At 42.4% G+C, this 17,532-nt stretch overlaps 1 protein-coding gene across 21 annotated transcripts in view; it reads right to left on the minus strand.

The window, feature by feature from the left end:
• The window catches only part of ARHGAP12 (Rho GTPase activating protein 12), a 118,612-nt gene that overhangs the window by 85,362 nt on the left and 15,718 nt on the right, over positions 1-17,532 (minus strand). For all 21 annotated transcript variants that reach the window (XR_014817834.1, XM_021064804.2, XM_084980089.1 and 18 more), the window contains exons 2-3: positions 12,099-12,137; positions 9,119-9,873 (exon numbers count right to left, since the gene is read on the minus strand). Coding sequence is in view for 20 of the 21 variants with exons in the window: in XM_021064804.2 (XP_020920463.1) it covers positions 9,119-9,796 (678 nt within the window). In the remaining variant the exon portion in view is untranslated. The remainder of the gene's footprint in view (positions 1-9,118; positions 9,874-12,098; positions 12,138-17,532) is intronic.

Genomic DNA, 17,532 nt, shown 5'->3' on the forward strand with positions numbered 1-17,532 from the left:
GCTACAGCTGCCAGCCTACACTGCAGCCACAGCAGTGCCAGATCTGAGCCACGTCTATAACCTACACCACAGCTCAGGTAAACAGTGGATCCTTAACCCACTGAGTGAGGTCAGGGATCAAACCCTCATCCTCATGGAGACAGGTCATATTCATTTCTGCTGTGCCACAATGAGAACTCCAAGAATTCCTCCTTATTGAGGGGAGGTTCTATCCTCTGTTCTATTAAGGCCTTCAACCGATTGCATAAGTGAGACCCAAGCATATAAGGGAGGACAATTCACTTTTCCTCAAAGTCCCCCAACTTATATATTAATCTCACTCAAAAAACAACTTCAGAGAAACATTCAGAATAATATCTAATGAAATATCTGGGCACTGTGGTATATACAACCAAACTGACACATAAAATTAAACATCACAAGTTCACCTCTTACCAACTGTAGAGAATACGTATTAATTACATTACGTTGGCTTTTTTAAATCAGTATTGCCTTCACTATACAGATTATTTACCACATTATTTGTTGTCAAAAATTTGCTGGCAGAAATAGACAGGATACAGCTCTTCCCTCTGGCCTTCTCGGCTCTTGATTGCAATGACTGACCTGGCAGAGAATCAGAATGAAGTGGGAAGACCCAGAGATTCAACCTCAAAAGAAGAAGAGGATATGGTGGACAACTATTATTAGTATCCCTTATTCTGGGAACAGCAGGTCTGCTACTTCTTTGGAGAAATGCTTCTCCTCAAAACTCCAACCAAGCATTTGGGGTCTGGTCCAACCATACCCCTGGCCATAAGTATATCCCAAGCCAAGCCAACTCACTCTCCAGGATTTTCTTTTTGTCACCCAGCAGCATATGGAGTCCTTACGCCAGGCATCCAATCTGAGCCACAGTTGTGACCTACATCACAGCTGCAGCAATGCTGGATCCCTTAACCCCCTATGCTGGGCCAGGGATTGAACCTGTGTTCTGGCAATGCGGAGACACCTCTGATCCCATTGCACCACAGTAGGAACTCCTCTCCAGGATTTTCTGAATTAGAACTAAAGGATGAAAAATACATGCTCTAATAAGAAGCTAAAGCTATGGCCCTAGCACTTGCCAGCAACTGTCTACAGCATTGTCAAAGACTGGAAGAATGACGAGATCATGGAGAAGGAATGAGAGATGAGAGACAGAAAGGACAAAAGGAAACCTAATAGTAAGAAGTCCCTAGTCCCAATCATCCCTCACGCATCGATGAATAAACCCTTCCTATAGCTTGGTTACATAAGCCAATAAGTTCCCTTTTGCCTAAACTAGTCCTCGATGGGTTTCCACCACTAAGTTCTGACTGCTACACAGCAATTAGAGCAGAAAAACTGTGACTGGTCTTGCTAATCCCTAAGACTGCCTGTACCCATATTACTAAGAGTGAACGGAATTTAACATCGTGCCAGGGGCTTCCTTTTGTGCCAGATACACAAGCCATTTCACACATAGGATTTCATGTAAATATAACAACAATTCTCAGTTCCAACTTCAGAGGTGAGAAAACTGAGGTTCAGAAATTAAAAGCCTTGACCATGGGCATGAAACTAGGCAGTAGCAGATTTTAAATCCCAAAAGCCACAGCTATCTTAACTCAAGTTCGGACACCACATTGCATTAAGTAAAAAAAGGTAAAATCAACAATACCAGTGCCCAGGAGACAATTCCAACTGCTTTCTAAGTAAGATGCTGACTTTCACCCATACTTTACCAAAGAACATGATGATAGAAATACTGAGAATTAGGGTTTCAGACAAATTCACCAAAACTTTTTCAAGCCCTTGATGTGGTAGAAGTCATCAGCCCCAAACTCCTAAAATTCCGGATTTCGGAACTGCTCTAAGCAAAAGCTGTGCTGAGTCTGAGCAGGTGACAAGGCAGCATTTCAGAGAATTGTAAGAAAGCTAAGTCATGACTCCACTGGTTCCAGCAAGGCGGCAGGGGGAGGACTTAACAAAAAGACTCACCAACAGCGAGCGAGGATTTGGATGAAAGGGGACATTCTTCATTGTCACTATACAGAGCTAATTTATATCTGTTTTTAGATTCAGCACCATCTTTGTGGAACTAGATTTAGGAAAATCTCTAACAAACACTGAAACCTTTTATACCTAATCCCGAATTAACCAGAAAATCCAATTAGCCTGAAAAATTATATCTCTCAGCATTCTTCTTTGTATAATAAATATTGTTTGCCTAATAGGTTTTTTAAAATATTCCCTACAGTGAAATTGCAAATACAGTATGAATCTTCGCAGTAAATACATAGATGTATATATGCACGTATAATTAAAATCTGTATTTTTAAATACAATAAACATCTATATTAACAGTCCACATAATCTGGGAATTAAGACTAAAAGCAGACATTCAAACACTTTTCAATTAGAGACAAAGCTTTAATCTATAACAAGTTAGGAGTTCCCATTGTGGCTCAGTGGGTTAAGGACCCAAAGCTGTCTCTGTGAGGATGTGGATTTGATTCCTGGTCTGGCTCAATGGATTAAGGATCCATCACTACCATAAGCTGCAGTATAGGTTGCAGCTGTGGCTAGGACCCATTGTTGCTGCTGCTAAGGGGTAGGCCTGCAGCTACAGCTCCAATTCCACCCTTAGCCCAGGAACTTCCACATGCTACAGGTGCAGTCAGAAAAAAAAAAAAAAAAACTAAAAGTTAGAGAAGTGATTTTGTGAACCCAGCATACTATGATAACACCTCAAAATGTTGATGAATTATTCCATGTATAGTTTTCCAGATTAACATTAGATTTCAAATGACAGAAGACATTAGTCTAGCACTGTCAATGAAAAAACTTGTTCTATAAATATATCTCTCAACATATAAAGCTAGTACAGAACATAATTTAAACATTTCCAGATTTATAGTCATCATAAATATTCATAATGTATTTTTAAAATAACAAGATTGATTCTAAGCTTTACATATATTGGCCTTCTTCCTAAAGTCATCATTTTTCTTTCTCACATCTTATCAGCCTCATAGACAAAGATTTACCATTTTGACTCTCCAGTTTTACTTTCTTTCTTTTTTTTTTTTTTTTTTTTTTTTTTTGCCTTTTCTAGGGCCGCTCCCACGGCATATGGAGGTTCCCAGGCTAGGGGTCTAATTGGAGCTATAGCCTCCGGCCTATGCCACAGCCACAACAACGCAGGATCCCAGCTGCATCTGCGACCTTCACCACAGCTGACGGCCAGGGATCAAACCCACAACCTCATGGTTCCTAGTCGGATACGTTAACCACTGAGCCACAACAGGAACTCCATTGACTCTCCAGTTTTAGACCACACTTTCTAACTACAGGAAACTGGACAGCTTAATACTCAAGGCTGGCAAGACATATATATTAAAGGAGTATTAATGAGATCATGAGAGAAAACGGGGCACCAGGAGCAAAGTATATAGTTTTTAAGGCTGCTGTAAGATTTGGAACTCTGAACTAATAACAATGACTTTCAAAGTTTCATCTTCAGGTCAACCATTAGTTTAAACTTGAAATGACCAAAAAACTTGCTCCTCTGATAAAGATACTGCATATAACGAGTCCAGTTTACTGGGGGGAGGGGGGCTGCCAACCTGAATTTTCTGATTTTTTGACTCAAATTTTGAAATCTCTATATTGCATTACAACATTTTATCCCCAACTCCACCTTCCTAGTAACATTCTTCATAAAAATTATGCTGTGTCAATGGTCATGGCACTTCTGGATGACTGGTTTCCAAAGAGAAACACGCCATCTGTGATGGGACATTTATCTAGGTTTCCCCTTCCCCTTCCACGTATTTATGGGTAAACAATAGTCATCATTAGGGAAGCATTTAGCATGTCTACTCCGTACCAGGGAACCATACTAGGCACCTGATACACAGAGACAAACAGGATATGGTAAAGAGCTTGGCCTTGGAGATGACAGGCTGACTAGTGAGAAGGAGACGATCACACATGTGATGAGTACAACAAATGTAAAGGACAAGGCACTCAGGAAGCTTACGATGAGAGGACACCCCAAGAGAAGCAGGGCACTCTGGAAGCTTACAATGAGTGGACACCCCGAGAGAAGCAGAACAAGACCGTAAGAAGTCAGGACAACAGACACTCAAAAACTCATCAATCGCTTCCAGTCCTAGGAAAAGGAGGAAATGTACTTTACCTTATTCCCGTCACTACATATAAATAAAAACACTGATACAACTAGAGATTCTCATACTAAGCGAGGTAAGTGAGAAAGAGAAAGACATACACCGTATATCACTTATATGTGGAATCTAAACTATGGCATAAATGAACCTATCTACAAAACAGAACAGACTCACTGTCATAGAGAACAGACCCGGGGTTGCCGAGGGGGAGGGAGTGGGATGGATGGACAGGGAGTTTGGGGTGAGCAGGTGCAAACTATTCCATTGAGAATGGATAAGCAATGAGGTCCTACTGTACAGCACAGGGAACTATATCCAATCCCTCAGGATAGAATGTGACGGAAGATGGGAATGTGTATGTATGCATGACTGGGTCATGCTGCTGTACAGCTAAAACTGGTACAACACTTTTTTGAAAAGGGAAATAAATAAATAAAAACACTGGACATAATATATAAAACAAAAAGAAGATAACTCTGAAAGGCAGAGAGAAGGTAAACCAACTGTGACCTCAGGCCTCCATGAACAACATGCTGGTGTGTTCTCTGGGTTTACTCACACACTCAGGTTTGAAGGGGGAAGTCGGCAACCCAGAAACACCAAATGGCACAGACCAAAAAAGCCCCAACAAATCCCTGCTCTAGACTGAGCAGAAGAATCAGAAAAGCAGAAGGACAGCAAGACTGAAAGCTTTTAGATATCCCCACTCTACTCCAGCCAAAGGCCACAGAGCAAACCAATGATTCCACCCACACACCACCAGCAGTGGTGAGCAGGGCTGTAACAAGGCACCCCAAAACCCCCACAAGGGTGATGTCAGAAAAGGCAGAGGAAGGAAGCAGGGTAGTCACTGAGAGACAGTCACAAGACTGCCCCCCCAACCCACACAGAGGAGGCTCAGGAGAGAGTCAGAGCTTTCAACACTGCCAAGTGCCAAGGAGGCCATTCTCTAACCCTGATGTTAGCCATGTGGGCCAAGTAATGAGACACTTCAACCCCTCCCAGCCAGGAAGGTAGCAGACAGATTTCCTGCGGAGCCAGACATTAAGGAGGGAAGCTCAGAAAAAGCCCAAAACAAGGATACTTGAAGAATTTAAACCCTCTGGTACCTACAACTACATCAAACACTAAACACAGTACAATTTCTAGCCGGATCAACAATGCACACTAGAGGCCTATTTACTTACATTCCTATTACACAATAAAAAATGGCTCTCAATTAAAACTACAAGGCCTGGCAAAAGGCACGAAAAAAACATCTAAAGAGCTAAAGCTAACATCAGATATGCCACAGACGTTGAAATTATCAGGCAGGGAATTTAAAATAACTGCTATTAATATTTTAAACACTGTAAAGGAGAAAGCAGACAACATGCAAGAACCAGTGAGTAATGCAAGCAGAGTGATGAAAAACGTAAAACAGAATCAAAAAGAAATGCCACAAATTAATATCTGTAACAGAAAATGACTTTAATGTGATGATCAAGAGACTGGACACACCTGGGAAAAGAACTGATGAGCTTGAAGATATGTCAATAGAAATTTTCCAAACTGAAAGCGGGACAAATTACCAAAACCAACACAGATGTCAAAACACCAAAATTCCATACTGCGGCATATAGAAATTCCCAGGCTAGGGGTTGAATCGGAGCTGGAGCTGCAGCTGCTGGCCTACATCACAGCCATAGCAACACCAGATCTGAGCTGCATCTGTAACCTACACCACAGCTTACAGCAATGTCAGATCCTTAACCCACTGAGAGAGGCCAGGGATTGAACCCACGTCCTCATGGATACGAGTTCATTTCCGATGAGCCACAAGGGGAACTCCTTCTTTTCTTTTTGTTGGCTACCATCTATCTATCCGTGAAATGACTTCCTCCTCCTTCTCAGTCTGTGTGGCTTTGGGAGGCCGTGTGCTCTTGGAATGGGCAGTTGTGGTATCCCTCACCTCGCCAGTAATAATACATCAACTTTCCGGCCAGAGTGAGGGGTTCAGGGGTTCTTTCTTCAGGGACTGATGTGGGTGCTGGGTGAAACATGGTCTTCTAGGATCACAGGGGCTGTGGATCACGGAAAACTGGAATTCTTCCATCTTTTTAGGCCTATATGTAGGCCTCCTTCACCCCATGTGAAAACATTCTCTGGAGTTCGGTCCCTGGCCCAGGGAACTTCCATATGCCGAGGGCAATTCAGGGAAGTTCCCACTGTGGCTCAGTGGTAACCAGCCCAACTAGTATCCATGAGGATGCAGGTTTGATCCCTGGCCTTGCTCACTGGGTTAAGGATCCAGCATTGCCACAAGCTGCAGTGGAGGTCACAGATGCTATAAGGAGTTAAGAAGAGGTCTGGCTAGAAAATCTAATAAAGAATTCTCTTCGTGGCTCAGTGGAAACGAATCTAATACCCATGAGGACGGCAGGCTCAATCCCTAGCCTCGATAAGTGGGTTATGGATCCAGCACTGCTGTGCACTGTGGTGTAGGTCGCAGACACGGCTTGGATCTGGTGTTGCTGTGGCTGTGATATAGGCTGGCGGCTACAGCTCCAATTCTAGCCCTATCCTGAGAACTTCCATATGCCACAGGAGTGGCCCTAAAAAGACAAAAAATAAAATGAAAAAAACATAGAAAATCTAATAGGATTTTCGAGTTCAGGAGAGGCTGGGAGCCAGGGCTTTACACACAGGGAATTTAAGATGACCGCAACTGGGAGAACACAGGCCGATAGCGTACCTACACATAAAATGTCATTTCCAGTGTCAAACATTGGTGACAGGAATTCCCGTCATGGCTCAGTGGTTAACAAATCTGACTAGGAACCATGAGGTTGAGGGTTCAATCCCTGGCCTCGCTCAGTGGGTTAAGGATCCAGCATTGCTGTGAGCTGTAGTGTAGGTCCCAGACTCGGCTCAGATCTGGCGTTGCTGTGGCTCCGGCGTAGGCCAGCAGCTACAGCTCCAATTAAACCCCTAGTCTGGGAACATCCATGTGCCACAGATGCGGCCCTAAAAAGACAAAAAAAATAAAGGAAATAAAAAATAAAAAACAAACAGTGGTGACAGCCAAATGGAAACGAAAACACGTGTACAGTAAGGAACCATGTGCAAAAAATTCCAGGATACATGATATCGTCTCTGACAGAGCATCACATAAAGACTGCAGAAAAGACTAAGACGATGACACTGAACTGACAATGCTCTCACATAACTCCCCCGATCTCAAGCCATCAGAAATTTTTCTAGAGAACCTTCCCTTTTTCCTATTCCACTCAAAATGTCACAAGAAAAATTAAAAACCTACAAAAGAAAAAGAACATACCAGTTCCATTACAACCAGACCACACCTAAGGGCAGGCTCACAATTATTCACTGACTCAGCTTGATAAATAAATCTTTCAAGAGAATTTTAGGCCAAAAATTTACTTTTAAATCACTTAAAACTAGACTTTCTAAATAAATACAAGCTTCAATTTTGGGCATATGCTTTGAAAATTACTTCATGTTACTTGACAAACTGGCACAATCTATTCTCAAAGGAGAAAAAAAAAATCAAACCATAGACACAATTTTCTAAGCATTCAATGCAAGACACTTAAGACAAAAGAGCATGAACAGAGGTAAAGGTTTGAGCCCACCTGCACTCACTCGCTCTCAAGCACGCACTCACCTCTCTTTCTTTCTCCCTCTCTCTCCATCTCTCTCTCTATACATACACACACACACACACATTTTTTTTTTTTGGCCATGCCTTAGGCACGTGGAAGTCCCCAGGCTACAGGTCGAACCTGAACCACAGCAGTGACAACACCACATCCTTAACCTGAGGCACCACTTCTAGGGACCTTCTCTATATATTTTTGCTGTTTTCTTTCTAAGGCTGCACCTAGGGCATACAGAAGTTCCAGGCTAGGGGTCCAATCAGAGCTCCAACTGCCAGGCTACATCACAGTCATAGCAACACAGGATCCAAGCTGCCTGTGAGACCTACACCACAACTCACGGCAACACAAGACCCTTAACCCACTGATCGAGGCCAGGGTTCGAACCCAGATCCTCATGGAGACTAGGCCTTAACCTGCAGAGCCACAAAGAGAATTCCCCTCTATATATACTTTTAATATTCAAGGTTAGTAAACAAGTTTCAAAGAATAAGAGTTAGTAGTTAATAGGGAGTTCCCCCTGTGGCTCAGTGGTTAATGAACCCAGGAGTATCTATGAGGTTGCGGGTTCGATCCCTGGCCTCAATCAGTGGGTTAAGGATCCGGCACTGCTGTGAGCTGTAGTATAGGTCGCAGACTCAGCTCAGATCCCCAGTTGCTGTGGCTCTGATGTAGGCCTACAGCTGGAGCTCCAATTCGACCCCTGGCCTGGGAACCTCCATATGCCAAGAGTGGTCCTAAAAAGACAAAAAATAAAAATAAATAAATAAATAATTTTTTAAATTAAAAAAAAAAAAGGATGGTTAAAAAATGCTTTAAAGAAAAAAGTTAATAGTTAATATTCCAGCAACATCATCCTGTCATATTCATCATTACCTGAAGATTTAGTGGCAACAAGTCAAATGAGTGCTGCTAGAATAAAAACTTTTCCTAGTGAAAGAAATATCACCAGGAAAACTAAGTTAATCCTTTCTGCCTTATGCAAAATCAATAGAGAGCAAAAAAAGAAAAACCTTTCCACACTTCGAGGGGCTCTAGTCCTATTAAGGAACAAGAAGAATCAGGGAAACCTTAGAGTGAACCTTCATCAATCCACAAGTTATTTCACACATTCCTGAAGTCAGCATAAAATCCATGTATTCCAAAAAACTAAAGCAAAACAAACAATTCTGAAGCCGAACAAAGACTTTAATCAAAACAAAACCCGTGATTAAACTTTCATGAAGGTGGCACGAGGGAAGTTTCCTCATCCACCTCTTGTCTTACCCTTATCTGCTCAGTGGAGCTGCTGCTGAGTTCATCGCCAGACTCAGAATCCTGCTGGATACGCTCGGAGCCTTCTCCTGCTGAGTCACAAGACTGTTCCTGGGAGAAGCTGGTTTTCTCTATGTCCAAGAACTCTGGGCCGGGAAAGTGACCGAATAAGCGCGTCCTATTCTGGCCAGGAACTTTAGGAGAATGTGAGTCACTGTTGAACTTTCCGTTATTATGGGTCAGGTCCAGGCTGAGGTTGTGGGTCTGACCTGGAATGTAACTGGGTCCAAAATTCTGATTGGCATCACGGATAAGACCTGATCCTTGAACAGCCGCCGAGGGCTTTCCAAAACTTGAAAGCTCAGGCAATTTGTTCACATTTTCTGTTGATCTCTGAAGGTGGAGGCTCTGCATCATCTTCACAGAATTATTAGGCAGCCCTGCAGCCTGTTTAACAGGTGGCATCAGAGCTTTACGGCCGACCTCCTTAACATACTGGGCGGGCACATAAAATGCTTTGGAATTCTCGTCTGGCTTGACCTGCCACCAGTCATCGTTGGTCTTCTTCACCAAGATGTATCGCTCTCCTTGTTTTATCACAATCTTTCTGTCCTTTGCTTCATATTCGTAATCGTACTCCACTTCAATATACACTTGTCCTGGAACAATCTTTCCACCTCTGTCAGCCATTTTTATTCAGTAATATTCACCTCTCAAAAAGGATGCTTTGCCACATTATGGCTTTGTGGCTTGGTGGATCAAGAGAGCTATTTTTATTTAAATGGAAGAAGAGAATGAAGAAAAAAGTTAGCACGGTCTGGATTTTTAATATTCATTCACAGCATCATATATCAAAGAACATTACCTTCACATCTCAAACCCAGAAAGTAAACATGTGTCTGATACTTATGTACTGTCCTGCATTAATAACACTCTCCTGGAGTTTCCTGGTGGCTCAGGTTAAGGCTCCAGTGTTGTCACTGAAGTGGCTCAGGTCACTGCTATGGTGTGGGTTCCATCCCTGGCCCAGCGAACGCTGACATTTTGACATGCCTTGGGCACAACCACCTCCCCCCAAAAGCACTCTTGTTCTATAATCTACATCTTTCAGTCATTTATGACCAAAACCAAACTGATGACTGGAATGGTAAACACATTAGCCAGCCAAACAACTATCAAAAATAAGAAGGAAGGAAGTTCCCTTGTGGAGCAGTGGGTTAAGAATCTGATGCTGCAGCTGTGGCTCAGGTTATAACTGCAACTTGGGTTTGATCCCTGGACCAGGAGCTTCCATATGCCACAGGTTCGGCTAGGGAAAAAAAAAAAAAGAGCGAGAAGAAATTTTCTTCTTTTCATGACTACCTCAAACCTTCTTCACTTTCTTAGAAAGACTCGCTAATAATAACCAATACATATTAGGCACTTACCAACAGCTAAGCATCAAGCTAGGGTCACTATATGCCTTCCCTACCTAAAACACACTCTTTAAAGTTGAAGTTGAATTTCAATGACCCTGAGTTTCCTCTTTTTTTTTTTTTTTTCTTTTTACAGCCACACCTGTGGCATATGGAAGTTCCTGGGCTAGGGGTCAAATCAGAGCTGCAGTCACCAGCCTATGCCACAGCCACAGCAATGCCAGATCCAAGCCTCATCTGAGACCTACACTACAGCCTGCAGCAACGCCAGATCCTTAACCCACTGAGTGGGGTCAGGGATTGAACCCGCATCCTCATGGATACTAGTATATACCATCCTCATGGATACTGCTGAGTCACAATGGGGAAACCCCTCAATGACCCTGAATTTCATTCAATGACCCTGTATTCTTTTTCTAACATGATCAAGTGTATTAATGAGCCTAAAAAAGTTATCCAAATACATAAGTTTCATTTCCTAATATAAATGGATAAAAACACAGCACTGTTATTTTTAGGCAAAATACACACAAAGATAGACAAAAGAAACAGCTAATTTACTTTTGTTTCCTCTTACATCCTCCCCAGGAAGACCATAATCCTTGCTAACTTTAATCCCACAAATCCCAACAAATAACCAGTCTTTGTATTTTTAAATGTTAAAAATACACACACACACCAGTCTACTAGAAATAGCCCTAAATTGGCTTGAGAAACCTAGAATACTCTTTTATTTCTAAACCAATTCCAAATATTTTAGTACCTCATAAAACACAGCATTCAAGCTTCAAAATAATCACAGCATCTGATTTTGCTACAATACAAAAGTCAAGCCCCAGCCACGGTAGGATGAACTATGCTTCCCCAAAAAGGTATGTCTAAGCCCTAATACCAGGACCCATGAAAGTGCCACTATTTGGAAATAGTCTTGGCAGATGCAATCGCTTTGAGATGAGTTCCTGCGATTGAGATGGGCCCCAAATCCCATGACTGATGTCTTTATAAGGAGGGCGGATTGGAGGCAAGGAGAGGACAAAAGAAAGAGGGAAGAAGACAGAAGCAGAAACTGGGAATGAAGCAGCTCTGAGCCAAAGGCCACCAAGGACTGCCAGCAACTCCCAGAAGCTGGACGGGGCAAAGACAGGTTCTCCCCAAGAGGCCTCAGAGGGGGCACAGCAGAAGTCTGGCTCTAGAGCAGTAGTAGTTTTAAGGCACCCAGTTTGTAGCACTTTGTTACAGCAGCTCTAAGAAAACACACTCAACCCAACACTCAAGGATCCTCAGGCAAAGTCAAGTGACTGACACTGACATGCACCAGAAAGGTTTAGGCAGGGTCCCATGACAATCCACCCATTTTCCTCAACACCCAAGTACTGGGCGTGATGCTATTTACACTGTACTTGCAGCAACCACCACACCCTGGAAGACAACATCCTCCCAAACAGATAAAGCCCAAGTGATAACTAGCTGGCCATACAATTTCAGCAACTGAAAAGGAATTTCTAAACCAACTACTTGAATAATAATTTTAATGTAGTGACAGTGTTTCAAAAAATAATAAAAATAAAAAAATTTACCTTAGAAGGAGAACTAAACATCCAGTGTCACATTTAAACCTACAAAAAAAAAAAAAAAAAAGTTCATTAACTTCAACCAAGACTGCTTAAACAGAGCTAAGAATGTAATGCTGCCCAGAGTTTTAGAAACATAACTCTTTTACAACAGCTATAAGGAACACAGTATAATTTTACACATCACGACTGTGTCCAGCTCCACCCTCCAAACATGTACAAACGCAATGTTTTATGCTTTAAAACCACCCCTCCTACTTCATTCTACTTTGTTTTTTATTCAGAAGTATCTCTTTAAACTATGCTAATAACATAAAAAACTTTTGTTAGAATCATTAAAATGACAGTACTGTTCAAGTTTATGATGTCGAGGGGGTGTAAACAGAGGATGAGAACAAATGTTAAACATTGTTGGGTATCTTCACATAATTCCACAGATTACGTACAGGGTAACACAGCCTGACAGTAGAGATCTGGCCATCAGGAGCTTAACCAACTGCTCCAAAGTAACACCCAGAGCAGGACAACCAAGTGTCTATAAGACTCACAACATCATAAGGATCACAACACAGAGGAATCTACTCAATACTACAATAACCTAGATGGGAAAAAAGAATGGATATATATGGGGGGGGTGTAACTGGTTCACCTTGCTGTACAACTGAAACTAACAGAGTATTTGTAAGTCAACTATACTCTGATAAAAAATTAAAAAAAAAAAAAAAAGACACACAAGGAAGTTCTCATTGTGGCTCAGCGGGTTAAGAACCTGACTAGTATGTATCCATAAGGATGTGGGTTCAATCCCTGGGGTCACTGAGTGGGTTAAGAATCCCACGTTGCTATGAGCTGTGGTGTGGGTCACAGACTCGGCTTGGATCTGTTGTTGCTGTGGCTGTGGCGTAGGCTGGCAGCTGTAGCTCTAATTCAGCCCTTAGCCTGGGAACTTCATATGCCGCGGGTGCCGCCCGAAAAAGCAAAAAAAAAAAAAAAAAAAAAAAAAGCACACAATATCACCTATGTTGTGTTCCTGTCAAAAATGTGTTTAATCTTAAGCTGATTATTAGGAGTCTATTGGAAACAGACCTGAACTCTACAAAGAAAAAAAAATTAATTTCATGAAAAATGAAAAAGAAGGAGATTCTTCTAGATTATAGGCAACTATTGACCCGCCACTACCAAGTCCTTTCAGTGTTCTAACAACTACCTTAAACTTCACCATATCCAAAATCTACTTCCTCTCCCTACCCTACCCCAGCCCTGCCAAACCTGCTTGGTCTTTACCAACACAGTAAATAGAAATTCTAACCTTCCAGATATTCGGTCTTCACTTTCATTAGTCACTATGAGCTTGAAGTCTTTTACCTACATAAAAGTTTTTTCACTACAGCTTTTAAAAACTCCACACTGAAATACTTATTCTCAGGTGATTGGGTTTTTTGTTGTTTTTTTTTTTTACTTTCCAGGAAGTAACAAAATAACTTGAGAAAATCTTTGAAGATACTGAATTGAGTAAGGGACTACACAGAGGGTGACAGGAGCTCAGGTGCACTAGAGCTGACCGGACGTTCATCCACAGGCATGAAGAATAAGGAGTAAACCGCATGGTTTCAGGGTGGCAGGAGAGAGGCTGCGGGGTTGGAGGCAGTGACCACTGCCAGGCCTCTCCCTGCCAGCCTTTATGACCACACCTTCCCCGCTGAAGGCAGAGATCTGCAGGATGAGGAGTGAGGGAGAAAGATAAGTCACCATGGGACAGCTAAACTAAAATTTCAGTTAGAAATGAGAACTGGGCAGACAAGGAAGATGGAGAAGTAGTCGAAAGACATCCAGATAGAACAGGTGGTTAAATCTGAAGCAGAGGACGTGAGCAAGGGGGCTACAGGAGCCAAGACACATGGGGGTGGGGAACGAAACTGGGAAGCCCCTGAAACAATTAAATTATAAACTTCTAAAAAGCCACATAGTAGGAATTATGTATTACAATCCAAGGTCTAAAAAAGTTAGACAAATAACTATGAAAAGAAAAGCCCGATTACAAATCATGGATTCACGTACAATTAAATTAACTGTGGGGTAGCTCTAAAAACTTAAGTTCCTCTTGCCAAGGGTATGGCCCTTAAAAAAGAAAAAAAGGGGGGGAGGGGGAATTTACCTGCAAATGTATAACTTATGCTGCCTATTTTTATTTAAATACCTAAAAATAAAAACACAAGCTATATTAAAACTAATGTCTGTGGTTTTAATTTTTGGTTTGTTTCTTCCTCTAGTCCCCCAACTGTGGGTTCTCCTCCTTAGAGGAGGCTGAGCTCTGTTTATCTTGGTATCTTAACCTCTCAAGTATTTCTTCTTCTTCTTTTTTTTTTTTTTTTTTTTTTTTTGGCTTTTTAGGGCCACACCAGCAGCATATGGAAGTACCCAGCCTAGGGATCAAATCAGAGCTACAGCTGCCTGCCTACACCACAGCCACAGCAACGCCAGATCCGAGCCTCATTTGGGACCTACACCACAGCTCGCAGCTATGCTGGATCCTTAACCCACTGAACGAGGCCGGGGATAAAACCCACATCCTCATGGATTCTAGTCAGATTTGTTTCCACTGCGCCACAATGGGAACTCCCTCAAGTATTTCGGTTAGAATCTTACTCATTCAACACCCTTTGAGCGCAGCGTCCTCTAAATGAAATACACTCTATACGTATGCACACTCCTCCATCCTTTATCACCACACACACAACTGCCAAGTACCCAACCACCAGGATAGAGTTTTTGCACACCTAACGTCTAGTAATAACCACTGTTTCTTTTGGAGGCATGAAAGGCCTCTCACCAGTGGTTTTCCTCATGTTTCAATGAAAACAGACATAAACATACACACAACTGTTTGCTGGTTTTCCTTCGCTCCCCCCAAGTCAGATTCATTTCTATTCTGCTATTTTTAAATCGAATGGCCTCCTCCTTCCTGACTACAAGTTTTCCTCATTTTCTTTCTAGCAGAAATTACACAGCTCAGCAAATGTTACCTTCCTCCCCCAGGACATCTGTTTTAATCAACTGCATCACACAGCATGAGATCCCTACTAGGTATCAAAAAGTAAACAAGTAACCAAATTCGAAGTTCCCGTTGTGGCGCAATCCCCACGGAAGCCTACTAGTATCCATGAGGACACAGGTTCAATCCCTGGCCTTGCTCAGTAGGTTAAGGATCCAGCAGTGCCGAGAGCTGTGGTGTAGGTGGCAGACACGGCTCAGATCTGGCGTGGCTATTATGACTGTGGCATAGGTTGGCAGCTTCAGTTCCAATCGATCCCTAGCTTGGGAGCCTCCATATGCCACAGGTGTGGCCCTAAAAAGACAAAAAATAAAAAGAAATGTGGTAAATGTATCCATTATGAATGAGCTTTCAATTTAAGTCTGATACATATATGCACACATATTAAGCAATTCTATCACCACACCACAAACAACAAAATGTTAATATAGCCTCTCACAGGTTAATTCATTTAAAGATACCACAATTTAAGCTTTTTTTTTTTTTTTTTTTTTTTGGCTTTTTATGGTCACATCTGAAGCATATGGAAGCTCCCAGGCTAGGGGTTTAATCCGAGCTGCAGCTGCCGGATACAGCCACAGTCACAGCAACTTGGGATCCGAGCCACATCTGTGACTTATACCACAGATCACAGCAACACCAGTTCCTTAACCCACTGAGCAAGGCCAGGTATCAAACCTGCTTCCTCAGGGATACTAGTTGGATTCATTTCCGCTGAGCCACAATGGGAACTCCCTAGCACAATTTTTTTTTTTTTTTGCTTTTTAGGGCTGCACCTGCAGCATATGGAGGTTCCCCAGCTAGGGATCCAATCGGAGCTACAGCTGCCGGCCACAGCCACAGCAACTCGGGATCCAAGCAGTGTCTGCAACCTACACCACAGCTCATGGCAATGCCAGATCCTTAACCCACTTAGCAAGGCCAGGGATGGAAGCCATGTGCTCAGGGATAGCAGTCGGGTTTGTTACTGCTGAGCCACAGTGAGAACTCCCTTAAAATTTCTTAGAATACATGATCCCTAATTTCTAAGAATAAAAAGATGGAGAATATAAGACATTTCCCTAGGCCTAAAAGAAGAGAAAGAAAATAAAGTGATTACTATAACTACTCTGGACCTAAAGAAACAGCAAAAATAGAAAGAACAGCAGAAAGGATACAGTAAATCATCAGTTAACTGGAAAGCAGTAGAAAACACAGTCAAGTATAAATTGGTAAAGGAAATTCAAAACCAGATTTAAATATGAAACAAAAGAGGAAACAATAAAAGAAGTGTTTGGGAAAGCAAGTATATTTTAATAAAAATAACATTTGCATGGGGTAGTTCAGAATGATTAATCCCATGAAGTCTTTCTTACCCAGAAATTAGGCAGATGTAACAGAGAGTTCCCACTGTGACTCAGCGGGTTAAAAATCCGACTAGTATCCATGAGGAAGCAGGTTCAATCCCTGGCATTGCTCAGTGGGTTAAGGATCCAGTGTTGCCGTGAGCTATGGTGTAGGTCACAGACGCAGCTCAGATCCCACATTGCTGTAGCTGTGGCACAGGCCTGCAGCTGCAGCTCTGATTTGATCCCTAGCCTGGAAATTTCCATATGCCTCAGGTGTGGTCCTTAAAAAAAAAAAAAAGAAATGAGATAGACATTATAACTTTTTCTTGAATTATTACAAGTAAATATTCCAATTTTAAGAGGAAGAGGGAGTTCCCACTGTGGCACAGTGGGTTAATGATCCCACTTGTCCCTGTGGAGGCATTAGTTCAATCCCTGGCCTGGTGCAGTGGGTTAAGGATCTAGCATTGCTGCAGCTGTGATATAGGTCGAAGCTCTAGCTCAGATCTGATCCCTGGCCTAGGAACTGGGAACAGGAACTTCTATATGCCACAGGTGTATCTGAAAAAGAAAAAAAAAAGAATCTGCAGCAGTTCAAGTCACTGCATAGGTATGGGTTCAATCCCTGGGCTGGTGCAATTGGTTAAAGGATCCAGTGTTACCACAGCTGTGGCTCAGATTCAATCCCCAATCCCTGAACTTCCACATGCCTTGGGTGCAGCCATGAAAATAAAAAGAAAGGAAGGAAAGAAGGGACAGAGGGAGGGAGGAAGGGAAGGAAAAGCAGGAAGAAAAGAAGGGAAAAGAAGGAGGGAAGAAAAAGAAAAGAAGGAAGGAAGGAAAGGGGGGGAGAGGAGGAGGGAAGGAAGGAAGGAAGGGAGGGAGGGGAAATATGACCTTGGGTTTGGCCAAGAGTTTTTAGCTATACTACCAAATAGGACTTTATTAAAATTAAAACCTTCTCTGGAGTTCCCGTTGTGGTACAGTGGTTAACGAATCCAACTAGGAACCATGAGGTTTCGGGTTCGATCCCTGGCCTTGCTCAGTGGGTTAATGATCC

Source organism: Sus scrofa, chromosome 10 (genome assembly GCF_054392235.1).
Source record: "Sus scrofa isolate SSC_HxYL_T2T_F1_AM1 chromosome 10, Sscrofa_HxYL_maternal_Yorkshire_Landrace_v2.0, whole genome shotgun sequence".
Classification (NCBI taxonomy): domain Eukaryota; kingdom Metazoa; phylum Chordata; class Mammalia; order Artiodactyla; family Suidae; genus Sus; species Sus scrofa.